Genomic DNA, 14,709 nt, shown 5'->3' with positions numbered 1-14,709 from the left:
TTATATAGTTTTTAATGTTGAAATTGAACTAAAGCCTTAGTGTTTTTTGTGCATTTACACTTGTTACAGTTGTTAGCGTTACCGGCCCCTTTAATACTTTATATAGTCAATTATGTTTTAAGACGTTGCTGTCGTAACGCCATTCATTTCCCCGCTGCAGAACACAGTTCAGAGTCTGATTCTGAAAGAAGGAACACAAAGTAGATCGTGCTTCTGCAGTGATATCTGTGCTAGACAGACAGAAAACATTCCATTTTGATATGATACAAACAGGAGATGAGCTTCATCTATAAAGTGAAATAGGCTGTCAGATTTTCTAGAGGGTGATCTGTCAGAGGACGGGAGGAGACAGAGAGGGATGACCTGCCGTGACCTCAGATCAGGAGTCAGCTGATTGATGGCAAACCATTTCATCCAAGGTGATTCTGTGTCTGCAGAACACCAGGGAGAGGTGGGGGAAGGAGCCGGACCAGTGTGAGGAGGAGCAGCTGCAGGAGATCCTGGTAAACAACAATACACTGAGACCCTGCTAAACAACAATACACTGAGACCCTGGTAAACATCAATACACTGAGACCCTGGTAAACATCAATACACTGAGATCCTGGTAAACATCAATACACTGAGACCCTGGTAAACAACAATACACTGAGACCCTGCTAAACAACAATACACTGAGACCCTGGTAAACAACAATACACTGAGACCCTGGTAAACAACAATACACTGAGACCTCGGTAAACAACAAACACTGAGACCCTGGTAAACAACAAACACTGAGACCCTGGTAAACAACAATACACTGAGACCCTGGTAAATATCAATACACTGAGACCTCGGTAAACAACAAACACTGAGACCCTGGTAAACAAAAAACACTGAGACCCTGGTAAACAACAATACACTGAGACCTCGGTAAACAACAAACACTGAGACCCTGGTAAACAACAAACACTGAGACCCTGGTAAACAACAATACACTGAGACCCTGGTAAATATCAATACACTGAGACCCTGGTAAACAAAAAACACTGAGACCCTGGTAAACAACAATACACTGAGACCCTGGTAAACAACAAACACTGAGACCCTGGTAAACAACAAACACTGAGACCCTGGTAAACAACAATACACTGAGACCCTGGTAAACAACAAACACTGAGACCCTGGTAAACAACAAACACTGAGACCCTGGTAAACAACAATACACTGAGACCCTGGTAAGCTCCCTCTGATTTTAAATTCACCAGTGGACAGGAAGTGCTACAATGCTGACTAATTTCTAGGTTATAGGACTCATTCCTGCACCACTCGAACAGTTCCAATCAGAGAAATTTAAATCCAGTCTACTCTTAACCCAAATAAATCATCCACACTACTTTTCGTGTGTGTGTGTGTGTGTGTGTGTGTGTGTGTGTGTGTGCAGGCGGAGATCCTGCCTGACTCTAAGAAGGTGGAGCTGTTTGAGTTCCACTTCTACGACTATCACCACACTGAACTGGAGCTGGTGAGGTGCGGCATCAAGATGTACTACGAGCTCAAAGTGGTCGACAAGTTCCACATTCCCAGAGAGGTGGGGGCAGGTTGTGTTTGGCTGCTTTAGGCTCATTGCTGCACACAGTATCTAGCTAGCTGTCATTGAAGCTTGAAACTGTTTCTGTGTTAAGTTGATAAAGCTGGCGTCGCTAAGTAATAGCAATAACGCTCTAACCAGAAGTACCGACAGATGATAAAAAGCTTGAATAATTAAGTGTTTTTTAATAACAGCTGACTGAAAGTGATTACAGAAGAGCACCAACATCTGCAGAATCATGTCACGAAAACCAAATCAGAGTATTAAGTCCATCTGACAACCGGAGGACACACAAAAGGGATATTAATTAAGCTCTCTTCTTCTTGTTTTCATACGTATTCTGTTCATGAAATAGTTTCTATCCTGGAGGAAAGGGTAGCTTCAGTAATCTAGGGCTACAGCTTGTGAAGGGAAGGCTATTAGCTTGGCTTTGCTGAAAAACGATATCTATTTTTCTCATATTAACACAAGATAAAGCATAAGTGTGTGTGTGTGTGTGTGTGTGTGTGTGTGTGTGTGTGTGTGTGTGTGTGTGTGTGTGTGTGTGTGTGTGTGTGTGTGTGTGTGTGTGTGTGTGTGTGTGTGTGTGTGTGTGTGTGTGTGTGTGTGTGTGTGTGTGTGTGTGTGTGTGTGTGTGTGTGTGTGTGTGTGTGTATGCAGGCGCTGGTGAGGTTCGTCTACTCTCTGAGCAAAGGCTACAGGAAGATCACCTACCATAACTGGAGACACGGATTCAACGTGGGGCAGACCATGTTCACGCTGCTGATGGTGAGACAGATACATCCTCCCTCCCTCACCTCCTCCTCCGCCTCTCTGAGTCTAAGTGATAAACCTTCCCTCTCCTCTCTCTATCCTCCCTGAGATAATGAAGTGTGTCTGTAAATGAGTAGTGAGTCAGTGTTGCCTGAGACTGGTCATCAATAAGGAAAGCAGTGATTATGATTTTAATATCCGAGGCAGAGATTCGAACAGCGGGGAAATGTACATCGTTACAGCGAAGGGAACAGTGCAGATAAGAGGCCAAATTAAATGAAACATAAAATAAAGAGGCAAGCATTTCTTAATACAAATCCAACATGGTGAGAAACAAGGAGGACGTAAAGGGTGAGTGAGTATTAGCATGCAGGTTTCCTCAGGCTTATTTGAGTGAATGCTGGAATTACACTTCTTACTGAAGAAAGATGCTTTTTCATCACCATTCCATGCGGAGGGCGTTCGATGGAGAGTAAAGCTTTAAATAGCCCCCGATCCTCCAGTTTTTAACATGGCAGTGATCAAATTTGAAGTCGTTCGGATGATACCTGTAGAAGAAGTAAGTTGTAAAGTGCAAAGAATTGCCAACATTTTGCACCTAAAAATCCCAAATGGCCAACTTCCTGTTGGGTTTACCATATTTCTCCAAGAGGCTTTTTTGTGCGTCTCACCATTCTACATGGACCTACCAAATTTCAGACCTGCAGGTGAATCTGGAACGAGGGGCTCGATTTTACCCAAGTGTGTGCGGCTCTATAGATCTGCACCGATAAGAAAACCAGTAAAATATCAAATTTGTGAAAGATGTCCTGAATACTCCAGATGTTGAGCATGTTAAGGCCCTTCCAATAATAATAACTGTAACTGACTAACAGACGAGGGATTTCAATTACAATTAGCTTCTACTTTGTTGGTGCTCCGGCCCTGATAATAAAGCGTGTGTGTGTTGCACATAGCAGTGTTATGATGGTATAGGTACACACACACCTCCTGCAGGGAAACCCCATCAGCATCCCCAGTGTCCTGCAGTGGCATGCACGTTAATGGGCGTCAGTGAATCCTGAATGCATATCTGTGTCATAAATAAACTGTCTCTCCTCTCTGTTGTTTGTTGTTGTTGTTGTTGTTGTCAGACGGGCGATCTGAAGCGCTACTACACAGACCTGGAGTGTATGGCCATGGTGACGGCCGGCCTCTGCCACGACATCGACCACCGAGGAACCAACAACCTCTACCAGATGAAGTGAGGAGGGGGAGGGGGGGGGTGTCTTTCATCAACAGGAGGTGACAGGTGTGATGTCTGGGGAGACGGAGAGATGGGAGTGCATCCGTCTGATGATTGAGTCATCAGTTATTTTATCTCAGGACACTTTTATTTTTTCCAAACGTTGCTGATGCATTTTTGTTTTCAAGCCGACCGTCTGTGGAAACCCCCTTAGCAGGAGGAGCGTTATGTGAATACGTTAATCAGCTAAAATCAGAGCCGACAGGCAGCATGAATAACAACATGATGCATTATATTCAGGCTTTCGTGGATGTTTGGAGTTCCTGCTTTGACCCAGTTTTCTTGGACAGTTTGGTTATATTCTTGGAGAGCGTTTAATGGATTCCAGCCGACAGCAGCCCCTCCTCCCGTGTTCAGCTCGCGGTGAGGAGGGAACGCCGCTCGCTGAGAACATCAGAGAGCGGATTTCCAGCAGATCCTCCTCCAGCTGATCGCCTCCAGCTGCTGATGGATGAGCTAATGAGAGCCGCCATTAGCAGTGGACACAGCAGGCCAGGCCCACCCTGTGTCCAACACGCAAGATTTATCTCAGTGTCACCTCCCAATTCAGTGTGTGTGTGTGTGTGTGTGTGTGTGTGTGTGTCTCTTTGTGTCTTTCCAGGTCTGGTAATCCCCTTGCGAAGCTTCATGGCTCCTCCATCTTGGAGAGACACCATCTGGAGTTTGGAAAGACTCTCCTGAGAGATGAAGTACGCTGCAGTTCAATTCAATTTGAAGGTTTTGTCATCATACGCACAACTGTGTGAAGACAGAGCAATTCAATGATTAAGTCCCAGGCTCCTCCAACAATGCAACATGAATATATCACACATAAAAACAAGAACAAACTGTGCTAGAAGAATGCTGCTCCAAAATCAAGTTTTCTAAGTAAACAAATCTGCAAAAAGAAGAAGTGAAAAATGGCGGTAAGATCTCTTGAAATACAGATGGGATCTTTAGATAAATCAGATCTTGTAATGAGCTGGAAAAGTCCTTATGAGATATTTCTGACCGGGATCAGGACACTCAAAAGTGCTCTGATACTTTCTGGTGATTTCCCTGTAAACCCTAAGTTTTGTTTTAAGCTGCTGCATCAAAAACATTTCCCAATTTGGGATCAATAAAGTACCTCTCATCTCGTTTTCTAAAAGCAATGCAACGTTACTTCTTAAGTTCCTGGAGTCTTATATCAAGTGTAAAGGCATATTCTGACTAGGCAAGATTACCAGTTTTTGCAGTGTAAGACAAGAGATAAGGTAAACTAGAATATAGAAGATGAGCTGTACACACCTGCACAAAGACTGGACACATTAACACCTGTACAATTTAAATCAATGCACTTTGACCTTTCTAAATACAGCCCAGTACAGGAGTGCATATCCCGTGTGATTTGAAAATCAATCAATCGATCAGAGTTGAGTTATGGCGGCAGTGGCTCAGTCTGTCACTGCATAGGTGCCCTTAAGCAAGGCACCAAACAGTCACAGTTTATACAGAATCTGTCCTCAGACCCTCACATTAAGTCTCCCAAAGAAACCTGACCGTTAACGGAAACCTCACACACGTTTCCACACACTTTCCTTAACGGAAGGTCGGTTTGAGATGTTTCATCCCTTCCTCTGAGGTCGGCCTCCCTACACACACCTTAGCTTTCTTAAGCTTGAGTTTCCTTGTTGTTGTTGACCTCTCTGACCTCCTCTCGTGTTTCAGACGCTGAACATCTATCAGAACCTGAGCCGCCGTCAGCACGACCTGGTCATCCACCTGATGGACATCGCCATCATCGCCACCGACCTGGCGCTCTACTTCAAGTCAGCAAATCATGAACACTGTTTTTATTAGTAGTAAAACCAAGTGTCTGTTTAGGCGTTATTCCACTTTCCGCTTTTGGATTTCTCACGCTTTATGAACCATAATCAGTTAAAGGCTAATAATTCTCCAAAATCCAGGTTTTTACTTTGGTTTTTCGGGGAATTGATACGAAGAAAATGAGGAAACACAGGTTTCATTTAACAAGTTAAAAAAGGAGCCATGTGAAATTTCTGACCATTGACTTTTACTATGAGATTTGAATGTGAACTGCATAGATACAGTATATATACAGCTCTAACATAATCAGCATCAGGATGGGGCAAGGTTTCAGAATCATTACACCCCAAAATAACAGGCAGTGAGGAATAGATCAGATTTTGTGGTTGGGTCCTATCTACCACATTGATGCATCATCAGAAAGATCCGCCCGGCAACAGAGCACCACCATCTGCATTACACACACACACCTGCCGTCACGTTGCAGACAAACGTGTTGTGTGTTTGTAGCAGACGCTGTTAGTATCACAACATGAGAGCCTGAGACTGAAAGCTGCTCTGTCTCTGCAGGAAGAGGACGATGTTCCAGAAGATCGTGGACCAGTCGAAGACCTACGAGAACTGGAACGACTGGACCAAGTACATGATGCTGGAGACCACCCGCAAGGAGATCGTGATGTAGGCACACACACACACACACACACAAACTTCCTGGTGGATATTAGAAAGTTAGATAACTTCCTTTTGGAGGGTTTGATAACTAACGTTTTGAGGGTTTGATCACTACCTATTTGGAGGGTTTGATTCCTCCCACTCCCCACTAGTTGGTTTTGAATGACACTTAGTGTGGCGGACCCTCCACGTTCAGAATTGCTCCAGAGTTACAGACTCACAGAGGTTCTTGTCGTGTTGCAGGGCCATGATGATGACGGCCTGTGACCTGTCGGCCATCGCCAAACCGTGGGAGATTCAGAGCAAGGTACACGCCTACATCAAGCCTTTCATACCCCAAGCGACTCTCCAGCAGCGCTCACATTCAGCCACTCACAGTAATGAGGCTCACACTCCAACACAGGCTCTGAGGTGTGTGTGTGTGTGTGTGTGGGGTCTGTTGAATGACAGTCTGTCAGCACTGATTCCTGACGCCCCCATGAATCAAACTCAACTCGCTGCCTTTGATCCCCCTCAGCATTTTATTTTTGGTGAATCTGTAAAATATACAAGCTGAATATCAACATGCACAGGAAGCCTCTCTGGCTGCTGTACAGGCGCTGCTGGGGGGTGCTGTACAGGCGCTGCTGGGGGGTGCTGTACAGGCGCTGCTGGGGGGTGCTGTACAGGCGCTGCTGGGGGGTGGTGCTGCTGGGGGGTGCTGTACAGGTGCTGCTGGCGGGGGGGGGTTTATTAGCTTTATTTGGCGCAAATTGACGGGAACATTTGGTCTTTATCAGCTCTGATTCAGATTCAATAAATCTACACCGCTTCATTATCCTGGCCTTAAGAATTGAAATATCTAATAAGAAAACATGATGTCAGTCAAATACATCTTTGACTTTGTTACCTCGTCCAAGCACGTTAGATTTCTGGCTCATTTTGAGTGTCTGTCTATGGCTTATGGAAAGATTTTTTGTCAGCTTTGCATTAAATTGGTGAAAGAAGGAGGAAAAAATCACCACATTTAAAGCAGATCCAAATCTGAGGGCAAAAACATGAATCATAAACTGCCCCGCCAAAAGAAAGGTCCCCAGCCTGGGGGGGCAGTGCTATGATCTGGGGCTGCTGCAGTTGGTCTGGTCTAGGTTCAGCAAACCAAAGAATGAGGTCAGCTGACTCCCTGAATATCCTGAAGGACAGGTTATTCCATCCATGGATTTCTTCTCCCCTGATGGAGCGGGCATGTTCCAAGAGGACAATGCCAGGATCCATCGGGCTCAGACTGTGAGAGAGTGGTTCAGGGAGCATGAGACCTCATTTCACACATGGATCGGCCCCCCCAGAGTCCAGACCTGAACCCCATGGAGAATCTTTGGGATGTGCTGGAGAACACTTTGTGCAGTGGTCCGAATCTCCCGTCATCAATACAAGACAGAATCTAAACTTGGGGACATTGCAGAACAGCGATTGCGTGCCGTGAAGCTGAAGGCGGTCCAACGAATATTAGGGGGACCTTTATTTTGGCCGGGCAGTGTGTGTCACTTTTGATATTATTGCATGATGCTATTCTATTTCTACATCAGCGTGTCTGTTTGTTCCTGCCAGGCATATTGCCCACTCAGTAAGAATAATTGCTGTGGATGAGAAACAAACCTGTGACAGCCTCTAATCACCTCCAATCCTCTGGACGTTTCATTTGAAAGAAAATGCTGTGACTTCTTCAAAGTAACTGTTTGATCTTAAGTGTGGCTTGTTCCGTTTCATTCATACCACTATATTTAGACCTTGCCTCATGAGGGTAATTAAGCCTGTCCCCTTCCTCCACCATTCTGCCTCTACCACCTAAAGTTGTGTGACCTTATTTAGTGGTGGTACATCCGGTAAGAGCCAGAGTACTATTACATTGCGTCGCCAGCTTCATTCTAGAATCAAGATACTGGTCCAGTCTCCACGCCTAAATATTGAAAGGCTTCTACTAATCTATACAAACAAACACCAGTTCACATCTAGCAGAAGAATTCATTTATATTTACTGGAAAAATAAACTTTGAATGAAGTGAGAGCTCTTTTTAAGGCAGGAAAGTAAACATTTAGATAAGTTCATCCAAATAATATTTGGGAATCTTCGGCAATAAAAAGCTCAACAGCGTCACCAATGTTTTTATACTTACTGTAGATCAGACGCAGGTCCACACTGCAAGTTTAACAAAAGGGGGTTAAAGGAAAATTCAAAATGTAATCTTGAGAGCCACCGATTTGGGCGTGGTTAGCTAAAGTTTGCTGGCTAGAGAACGAGTTAGATAAACAGCAAACCTAAGCTAACTAGCTTGTTAAGTAGATGGGTAACGTTAGCCATGGAGTTTGATAGATGTATAGCCAACGTTAGCTAACTAGCTTGTTAGATCGATAACAGACTTTGCTAGTTAGCTCAAGGTTGATTATATTCAGTCTCTTAGTTCATTTGTTTTTATTCATTGGACTTTTGTCTCCCCTTGTGGGAGTTACTACAAACTGTCCACCTGAGCTACCAGCCTCCTAAAGTAGAGGTTTATTGTAGCATGAAGCGTCTTTTCAAAGCTCCTCTACTGATATTCAAAGTTCATCTGTCTTTCCCTGACTTTCGGAATTATCTTTTATTCTTTTCCTCACAAACCTCCCTCACCTCCTGCCTCTTATAAGGAACATATTCAGAAGTCACAGCTGTTCGCAGAGGCTGCCACAGAACAGAACGTCTCATCAAACTGAAAGAGAAATCAGGTGTTGGCGCCAACATCGGAGACATTTTTATTAGAAAACGAGTTTTGACTTCAGTTCTGTTTCTCCTCATGTGTTGCGTAATCCCTGCCTGGAGGTTATTCCACTTTATTTATATAATTATATATATTTTCTGGGTTGTGTTTCACCCTCTGTGCACCTGTGAGTCAGCGCTGCCTCCCACACACTGTCAGGAGATCTATCTGCAGCGTCTCCTGTGGATTGTGCTCTAAAAGTAGTTTGATGACTAACTCTTCCCTGTTTAAAGGTGAATTCCTCCCTCAGAGCAGCGCGAGCAGAGTGGAGCAGCCATGTGAGACCCTGCAACACTTATCTTGTGCAGAGACTCAGATACCAGGATTTAATTTAACCACAGTGTATCTCTGAGTCTCGTATAGCTGCTCTTTGAGATTGATAAGAAGCTCGGATTCCTGCGTAAAGATCCTCCAAAGCGCCGATAGATCCCCTCAGATGATCAGCGATGATACACGGCGTGCTGTAAGATGCTATGGAACGACTAAAGCTTCAGATGCTCTCTTTAAATATGCCTCTGACATTTTTATAGCTGATGTTTTATATTTCACTCTGCCTCCCACACACACTGAGTCTCTGCTGCCTCGTGGCAATTGTTCCTCCACAACGGGCTTCATGACTAACTCTGTTTCCATCCTGAATTCACATATTGTTCACCAGATCTCACGCTGCTCCGGCTTTCATCTCGTCAAAACACAAAGCCCGACAGCGCCTCGTGAGCTGTGGTTAGGACTCTCATTTGGGGAACATTGTGAGAGCTTTATGGGCTGAATTTAACAACAAGATCCCCTCATTGTTGAAGTGACACTCAAATCAGCGCCGTGGTAATCAATCTCCAACCGAGGCTTTTGTACGTGAGAGCATCTTATAAAGGAGAGTTACACCATATGAAGCGTCGAAATTAGAGTTCTGTTTTATATTCTTAGCTAAATAAATCGGTTTTAATTCTGGAGAAATCAAACAACTCAACTGTGAGGCTCTGTTTCCTGTCATCTGCATTTTACTTCCCTGAGATTTTCGACCGATGCACTTCAACGTGACAAAGAATAAACACACTGCAGCTTCAGAGAGGATGCCAATACAGAAACTCAAATCAGAACTCCTGCAGAAACATCTGCAGCAGCTCTTCAACATCTGCAGCAGCTCTTCAACATCTGCAGCAGCTCTTCAACACATGCAGCATCTAGAGAACATTCAGCCGAGGAAACATGAGCAGTTTACTGAAAGCTGCAGAAACCAAACGCTGCAAGAAGCTCCAACACAACGGAGACCAGGGGACACTAAAGAGAGACGCACACAGTTGGAGACCAGGGGACACTAAAGAGAGATGCACACAGCTGGAGACCAGGGGACACTAAAGAGAGACGCACACAGCTGGAGACCAGGGGACACTAAAGAGAGACGCACACAGCTGGAGACCAGGGGACACTAAAGAGAGACGCACACAGCTGGAGACCAGGGGACACTAAATAGAGACGCACACAGCTGGAGACCAGGCGACACTAAAGAGAGACGCACACAGCTGTAGACCAGGGGACACTAAAGAGAGACGCACACAGCTGTAGACCAGGGGACACTAAAGAGAGACGCACACACCTGGAGACCAGGGGACACTAAAGAGAGACGCACACAGCTGTAGACCAGGGGACACTAAAGAGAGACGCACACAGCTGTAGACCAGGGGACACTTAAGAGAGACGCACACACCTGGAGACCAGGGGACACTAAAGGGAGACGCACACAGCTAGAGACCAGGGGACACTAAAGGGAGACGCACACAGCTGGAGACCAGGGGACACTAAAGAGAGACGCACACAGCTGTAGACCAGGGGACACTAAAGAGAGACGCACACAGCTGTAGTGCATATCTTCACTGACTCGTTAACTCTTCTGGTTCTTCCCCTGCAGGTGGCGCTGTCTGTGGCTGCAGAGTTCTGGGAGCAGGGAGACCTGGAGAGGACGGTCCTGGAGCAGACCCCCATTGTGAGGAGACGCTTAAACCCGGTTTTATAGATATACAGAGGGGAACATCACAGAGCAACTTTCACTGTCCTTGACTACTTCCTTCAGATAGAACTTTGAACTTGTTCTCGACTAAACTCTAAATGCTGTTTCTTCCACCTCAACATAGAATATGATGTGTGCAGTACAGCGTGCCAGCTGATTGTACAGCCTTTTGAATAATCGTACTATCCAATTGGGAGATCTTCAAACGTTTGATCCATTTTCTGATTTATTTTGAATCGTTTTTTATTTTTTGTTATTTGATTGTTTGACTCTTTGAGTACAGTTTGGATATTTATACCTACTTACTTTGACTGAAACAACATTTCCAGTGTAGAACTTTAACTTTCCACAGTATTTTTACAAGAAAGTATTTAAGACAAGATGGACCTTTAATAATCCCCAATAATAACCAAGTCCTGCGTTCAAAGGGTCCTCCTGTAAAAGTAGAAGTATTCAGATCTTGTTCTTGATTGAGTTCCCTGAGGCAGAGCCGCCGAGAGATGTCCGGCCCATTATGTGGAGCAGCAAGACGGGGAGAGACAGAGCGGCCGAGCGGCGCCTCGTGTCCTTCAGACTCTCTCACCTCTCGGTCTAATCGCCTCTGAGTCGGCGGGGAGGACGTTTCTTTTGAACAGTTTGTTTCTTCTCAGCAGTCGATCCTGTGACTCAGAGGCTCAAACTATTCTCTCAAACGTAGGAGGGCGATTAGAGTGAACTCCAACAGGAAGTCACATCCAGAGACGCTCCAGCCTTTCTAACTGGGGCTCTTATCTATCTCCACATGTACTCAAAGTGTAAATGCTACAGGTAAAGTAGACTCATCCTCCCTTTTCACACCAAAGGAAGTGAGGAGCGCTCACGCTGGGCTACTTTTAGGAGGCTAATTGGGTTTCTGGTCCCAAATGGATGCACATTTTTTGTGCAACCTGCTTTAATCTCAGTGAACACAGCCCCTCTCCCTCTGTGTGATTGCACGGGGCTGGATATGTATCTACATAAAAAGAGGCCAGGGGTCTGTGCCGTAACCCACCTGGTGCTTGCCTGCTCCTCCACATTGTCTTATTTCTGTCGGTACTTCTGCTCAGAGCCTTTTTCTTATTACGTTGCCAGCTTTATGAACCTTTAATGCCAAAGAAACAACAAGTTTAACCAAAGCATATTCAACGGACTCATATTTCAATCATTACAGCCACAACTGTTTTCACGGCTAGCTAGTTAGCTAAAAGTCCTCCTCTCTCTCTCTTCCTCTTCCTCCCTTCCTTCCTTCCTTTCTTTCTTCCTCCCTTCCTCCCGTCCTTCCTTCCTTCCTTCCTTCCTTCCTTCCTTCCTTCCTTCCTTCCTTCCTTCCTTCCTTCCTTCCTTCCTTCCTCTCTCTCTCTTCCTTCCTCTCCTCTCTCTCTCTTCCTCCCTTCCTTCCTCTCTCTCTCTTCCTTCCTCTCCTCTCTCTCTCTTCCTCCCTTCCTCTTTCTCTCTCTCTTCCTTCCTTCCTTCCTTCCTTCCTTCCCCTCTCTTCCTTCCTTCCTTCCTTCCTTCCTTCCTTCCTTCCTTCCTTCCTTCCTTCCTTCCTTCCTTCCTTCCTTCCTTCCTTCCTTCCTTCCGTCCTCTCTTCCTTCCTTCCTTCCTTCCTTCCCTCCTTCCTTCCTTCCTTCCTTCCTTCCTTCCTTCCTTCCTTCCTTCCTTCCTTCCTTCCTTCCTTCCTTCCTCTCTTTCTTCCTTGTTAACCACCGTCCCTTCGGTCCAAAGCCCCTACAGACTGATCCACTGCCGCCCCACAGAAGCTAACAGCTAGCTAACAGCTAACTGAGCGGGGTCTCTAGGTGATCTGTTTTTTATCAATGTCGACACAGTGGACCGTTTCCTTGCGATGGCTTTCTTGCCAGCTATCAACAATACTTTGAGGATATATCTGTCCATATGTTTATCTGACACCCAGATAGAGCTCTGTATAGGCCACACAAACATCCTATCCCAATATCTTTTACAAAAGCCTGTGTACTGGTTTCCAGAACTTCATGGTTTATTGGCTTTTCCAAAATGTGTGTGAGGTCCGCCTCCAGCCTGAGAGATTCCCAGTTCTCTGAACCTGTTTCAAACCCTTCTGTCTCTCCTCTGCAGCCGATGATGGACAGAAACAAGTCGGACGAGCTGCCGAAGATGCAGTGTGGCTTCATCGACTTCGTCTGCGCCTTCGTCTACAAGGTCAGACATCCCTCCTCTAAACCAGTCCCTGCTGTAACACCTGTAGGCACTGATCTGAAGGCGTGACACCTGTGAGACTGGACCCAGGGATTCATTTTTACTTTAGTGTCCAGCTGAGTAACGCATCAAAAGGTTCAGGTGTTCTACTCGATAATCAACCCTGCTCACCCCTCGTTAGTGTTGACGTACCTGTGTCCTCTCCCGCTCCTCCAGGAGTTCAGCCGCTTCCACGTGGAGATCACCCCCATGCTGGAGCGGCTGCTGAACAACAGGAAGGAGTGGAACGCCATGAAGGAGGTGTACGAGGCCAAGCTGGCCGCCATCGAGGAGGCCAAGAAGGCCAAGGAGGACACAGCAGCAGCCGGGAAACAAGGTAGGACCCTCAGTCCCTCACTAATTAAACAATTAACCAATTAACTAATTAACATATTAGGTCCTCTTTAAATGCCGGTTTTATGGTGTCATTTTAATCTTTCTTCCTCTCTTCCTTCCTTCCTTCCTTCCTTCCTTCCTTCCTTCCTTCCTTCCTTCCTTCCTTCCTTCCTTCCTTCTTCCTTTCTTTCCTCTCTTCCTTCCTTTCCTCTCTTCCTTCCTTCCCTTCCTTCCTTCCTTCCTTCCTTCCTTCCTTCCTTCCTTCCTTCCTTCCTTCCTTCCTTCCTTCCTTCCTTCCTTCCATCCTTTCTTCCTTCCTCTCTTCCTTCCTCCTTCCTTTCTTTCCTCTCTCCCTTCCTTCCTCTCTCCCTTCCTTCCTCCCTTTGTTTCCTCTCTTCCTTCCTTCCTTCCTTCCTTCCCTCCTTCCTTCATTCTTTCCTTCCTTCCTTCCTTCCTCCCTTCCTTCCCCTCTCTCTCTTCCTTCCCTCCTTCCTTTCTTCCCTCCTTCCTTCCTTCCAGCCTTCCTTCTTCCTTCCTTCCTTCCTTCCTTCCAATCCTTCCTTCCTTCCTTCCTTCCTTTCCTTGCCTCCTCCTTCTTCCTTCCTCCTTCCTCCCACCCTTCCTTCCTTCCTTCCTTTTCCTCCCATCTCCTCCTTCCTTCCTTCCTTTCCCTTCCTTCCTTCCTTCCATCCTTCTTCCTTCCTTCCTTCCTTCCTCCTTCCTCTTCCTTACTTCCTCTCTCCCTTCCTTCCTTCCCTTTCTCTCTCTACCCCTTCCTTCCTTCCTTCCTCCTTCCTTCCTCCTTCCTTCCCTTCCTTCTCTTTCCCTTCCTTCCTTCCTTTCCTTCCTTCCTCCCTTTCCTTTCTCCTCTCTCCCTTCCTTCCTCCCTTCCTTCCTTCCTTCCTCCTTTCCTTCCTCCCTCTCTTCCTCTCTCCTTCCTTTCCTCCTCCCTCTCTTCCTCTCCTCCTTCCTTTCCTTCCTCCCTCTTTTCCTCTCCTCCTCCCTTCCTCCAGCAGCAGCGGCTGCAGCCCAGCAGCAGTCAAAGACTTGTGTTGTCGGCTAGTGAAGCTACATCAGCTACAGGTTGCTTTGCTCCATGTTCATCGTCCCCCCCCCCCAAAACCAAATATATCTATCTCTAACTTCCTGTTCCTTCTGCTCTGCTTCTCTTTATATCCTTTCAAAACTAAAACACTCAACCTGGGAGTCTGTGATGGGCAGCACTGGGTATATAACTTCCTGTAGTTATTACGAGGTAAACAGATGTATAATTAAAGCTGCATCTCTGTTT

The 14,709-nt window shown here is 45.9% G+C and overlaps 1 protein-coding gene across 2 annotated transcripts in view; it reads left to right on the top strand.

Annotated features, from left to right (window-relative positions):
* pde6a (phosphodiesterase 6A, cGMP-specific, rod, alpha) overlaps window positions 1-14,709 on the top strand; it is a 31,214-nt gene extending 16,505 nt beyond the window's left edge. The window contains exons 13-24 of one of the 2 annotated variants that reach the window (XM_063877143.1): window positions 438-503; window positions 1,427-1,573; window positions 2,234-2,341; window positions 3,460-3,569; window positions 4,213-4,300; window positions 5,301-5,401; window positions 5,970-6,077; window positions 6,315-6,378; window positions 10,749-10,823; window positions 12,963-13,046; window positions 13,260-13,419; window positions 14,435-14,709. In XM_063877143.1, the coding sequence (XP_063733213.1) occupies window positions 438-503; window positions 1,427-1,573; window positions 2,234-2,341; window positions 3,460-3,569; window positions 4,213-4,300; window positions 5,301-5,401; window positions 5,970-6,077; window positions 6,315-6,378; window positions 10,749-10,823; window positions 12,963-13,046; window positions 13,260-13,419; window positions 14,435-14,481 (1,158 nt within the window). In that variant the 3' untranslated portion in view covers window positions 14,482-14,709. Of the gene's footprint in view, window positions 1-437; window positions 504-1,426; window positions 1,574-2,233; window positions 2,342-3,459; window positions 3,570-4,212; window positions 4,301-5,300; window positions 5,402-5,969; window positions 6,078-6,314; window positions 6,379-10,748; window positions 10,824-12,962; window positions 13,047-13,259; window positions 13,420-14,431 lie in introns of both variants that reach the window. The other variant, XM_063877142.1, reaches the window with a different exon arrangement.

Source organism: Eleginops maclovinus, chromosome 23 (genome assembly GCF_036324505.1).
Source record: "Eleginops maclovinus isolate JMC-PN-2008 ecotype Puerto Natales chromosome 23, JC_Emac_rtc_rv5, whole genome shotgun sequence".
NCBI classification, from domain to species: Eukaryota; Metazoa; Chordata; class Actinopteri; order Perciformes; family Eleginopidae; genus Eleginops; species Eleginops maclovinus.
The sequence above is the reverse complement of the archived record's forward strand: the minus strand, read 5'-3'. Positions and strand labels throughout refer to the sequence as shown.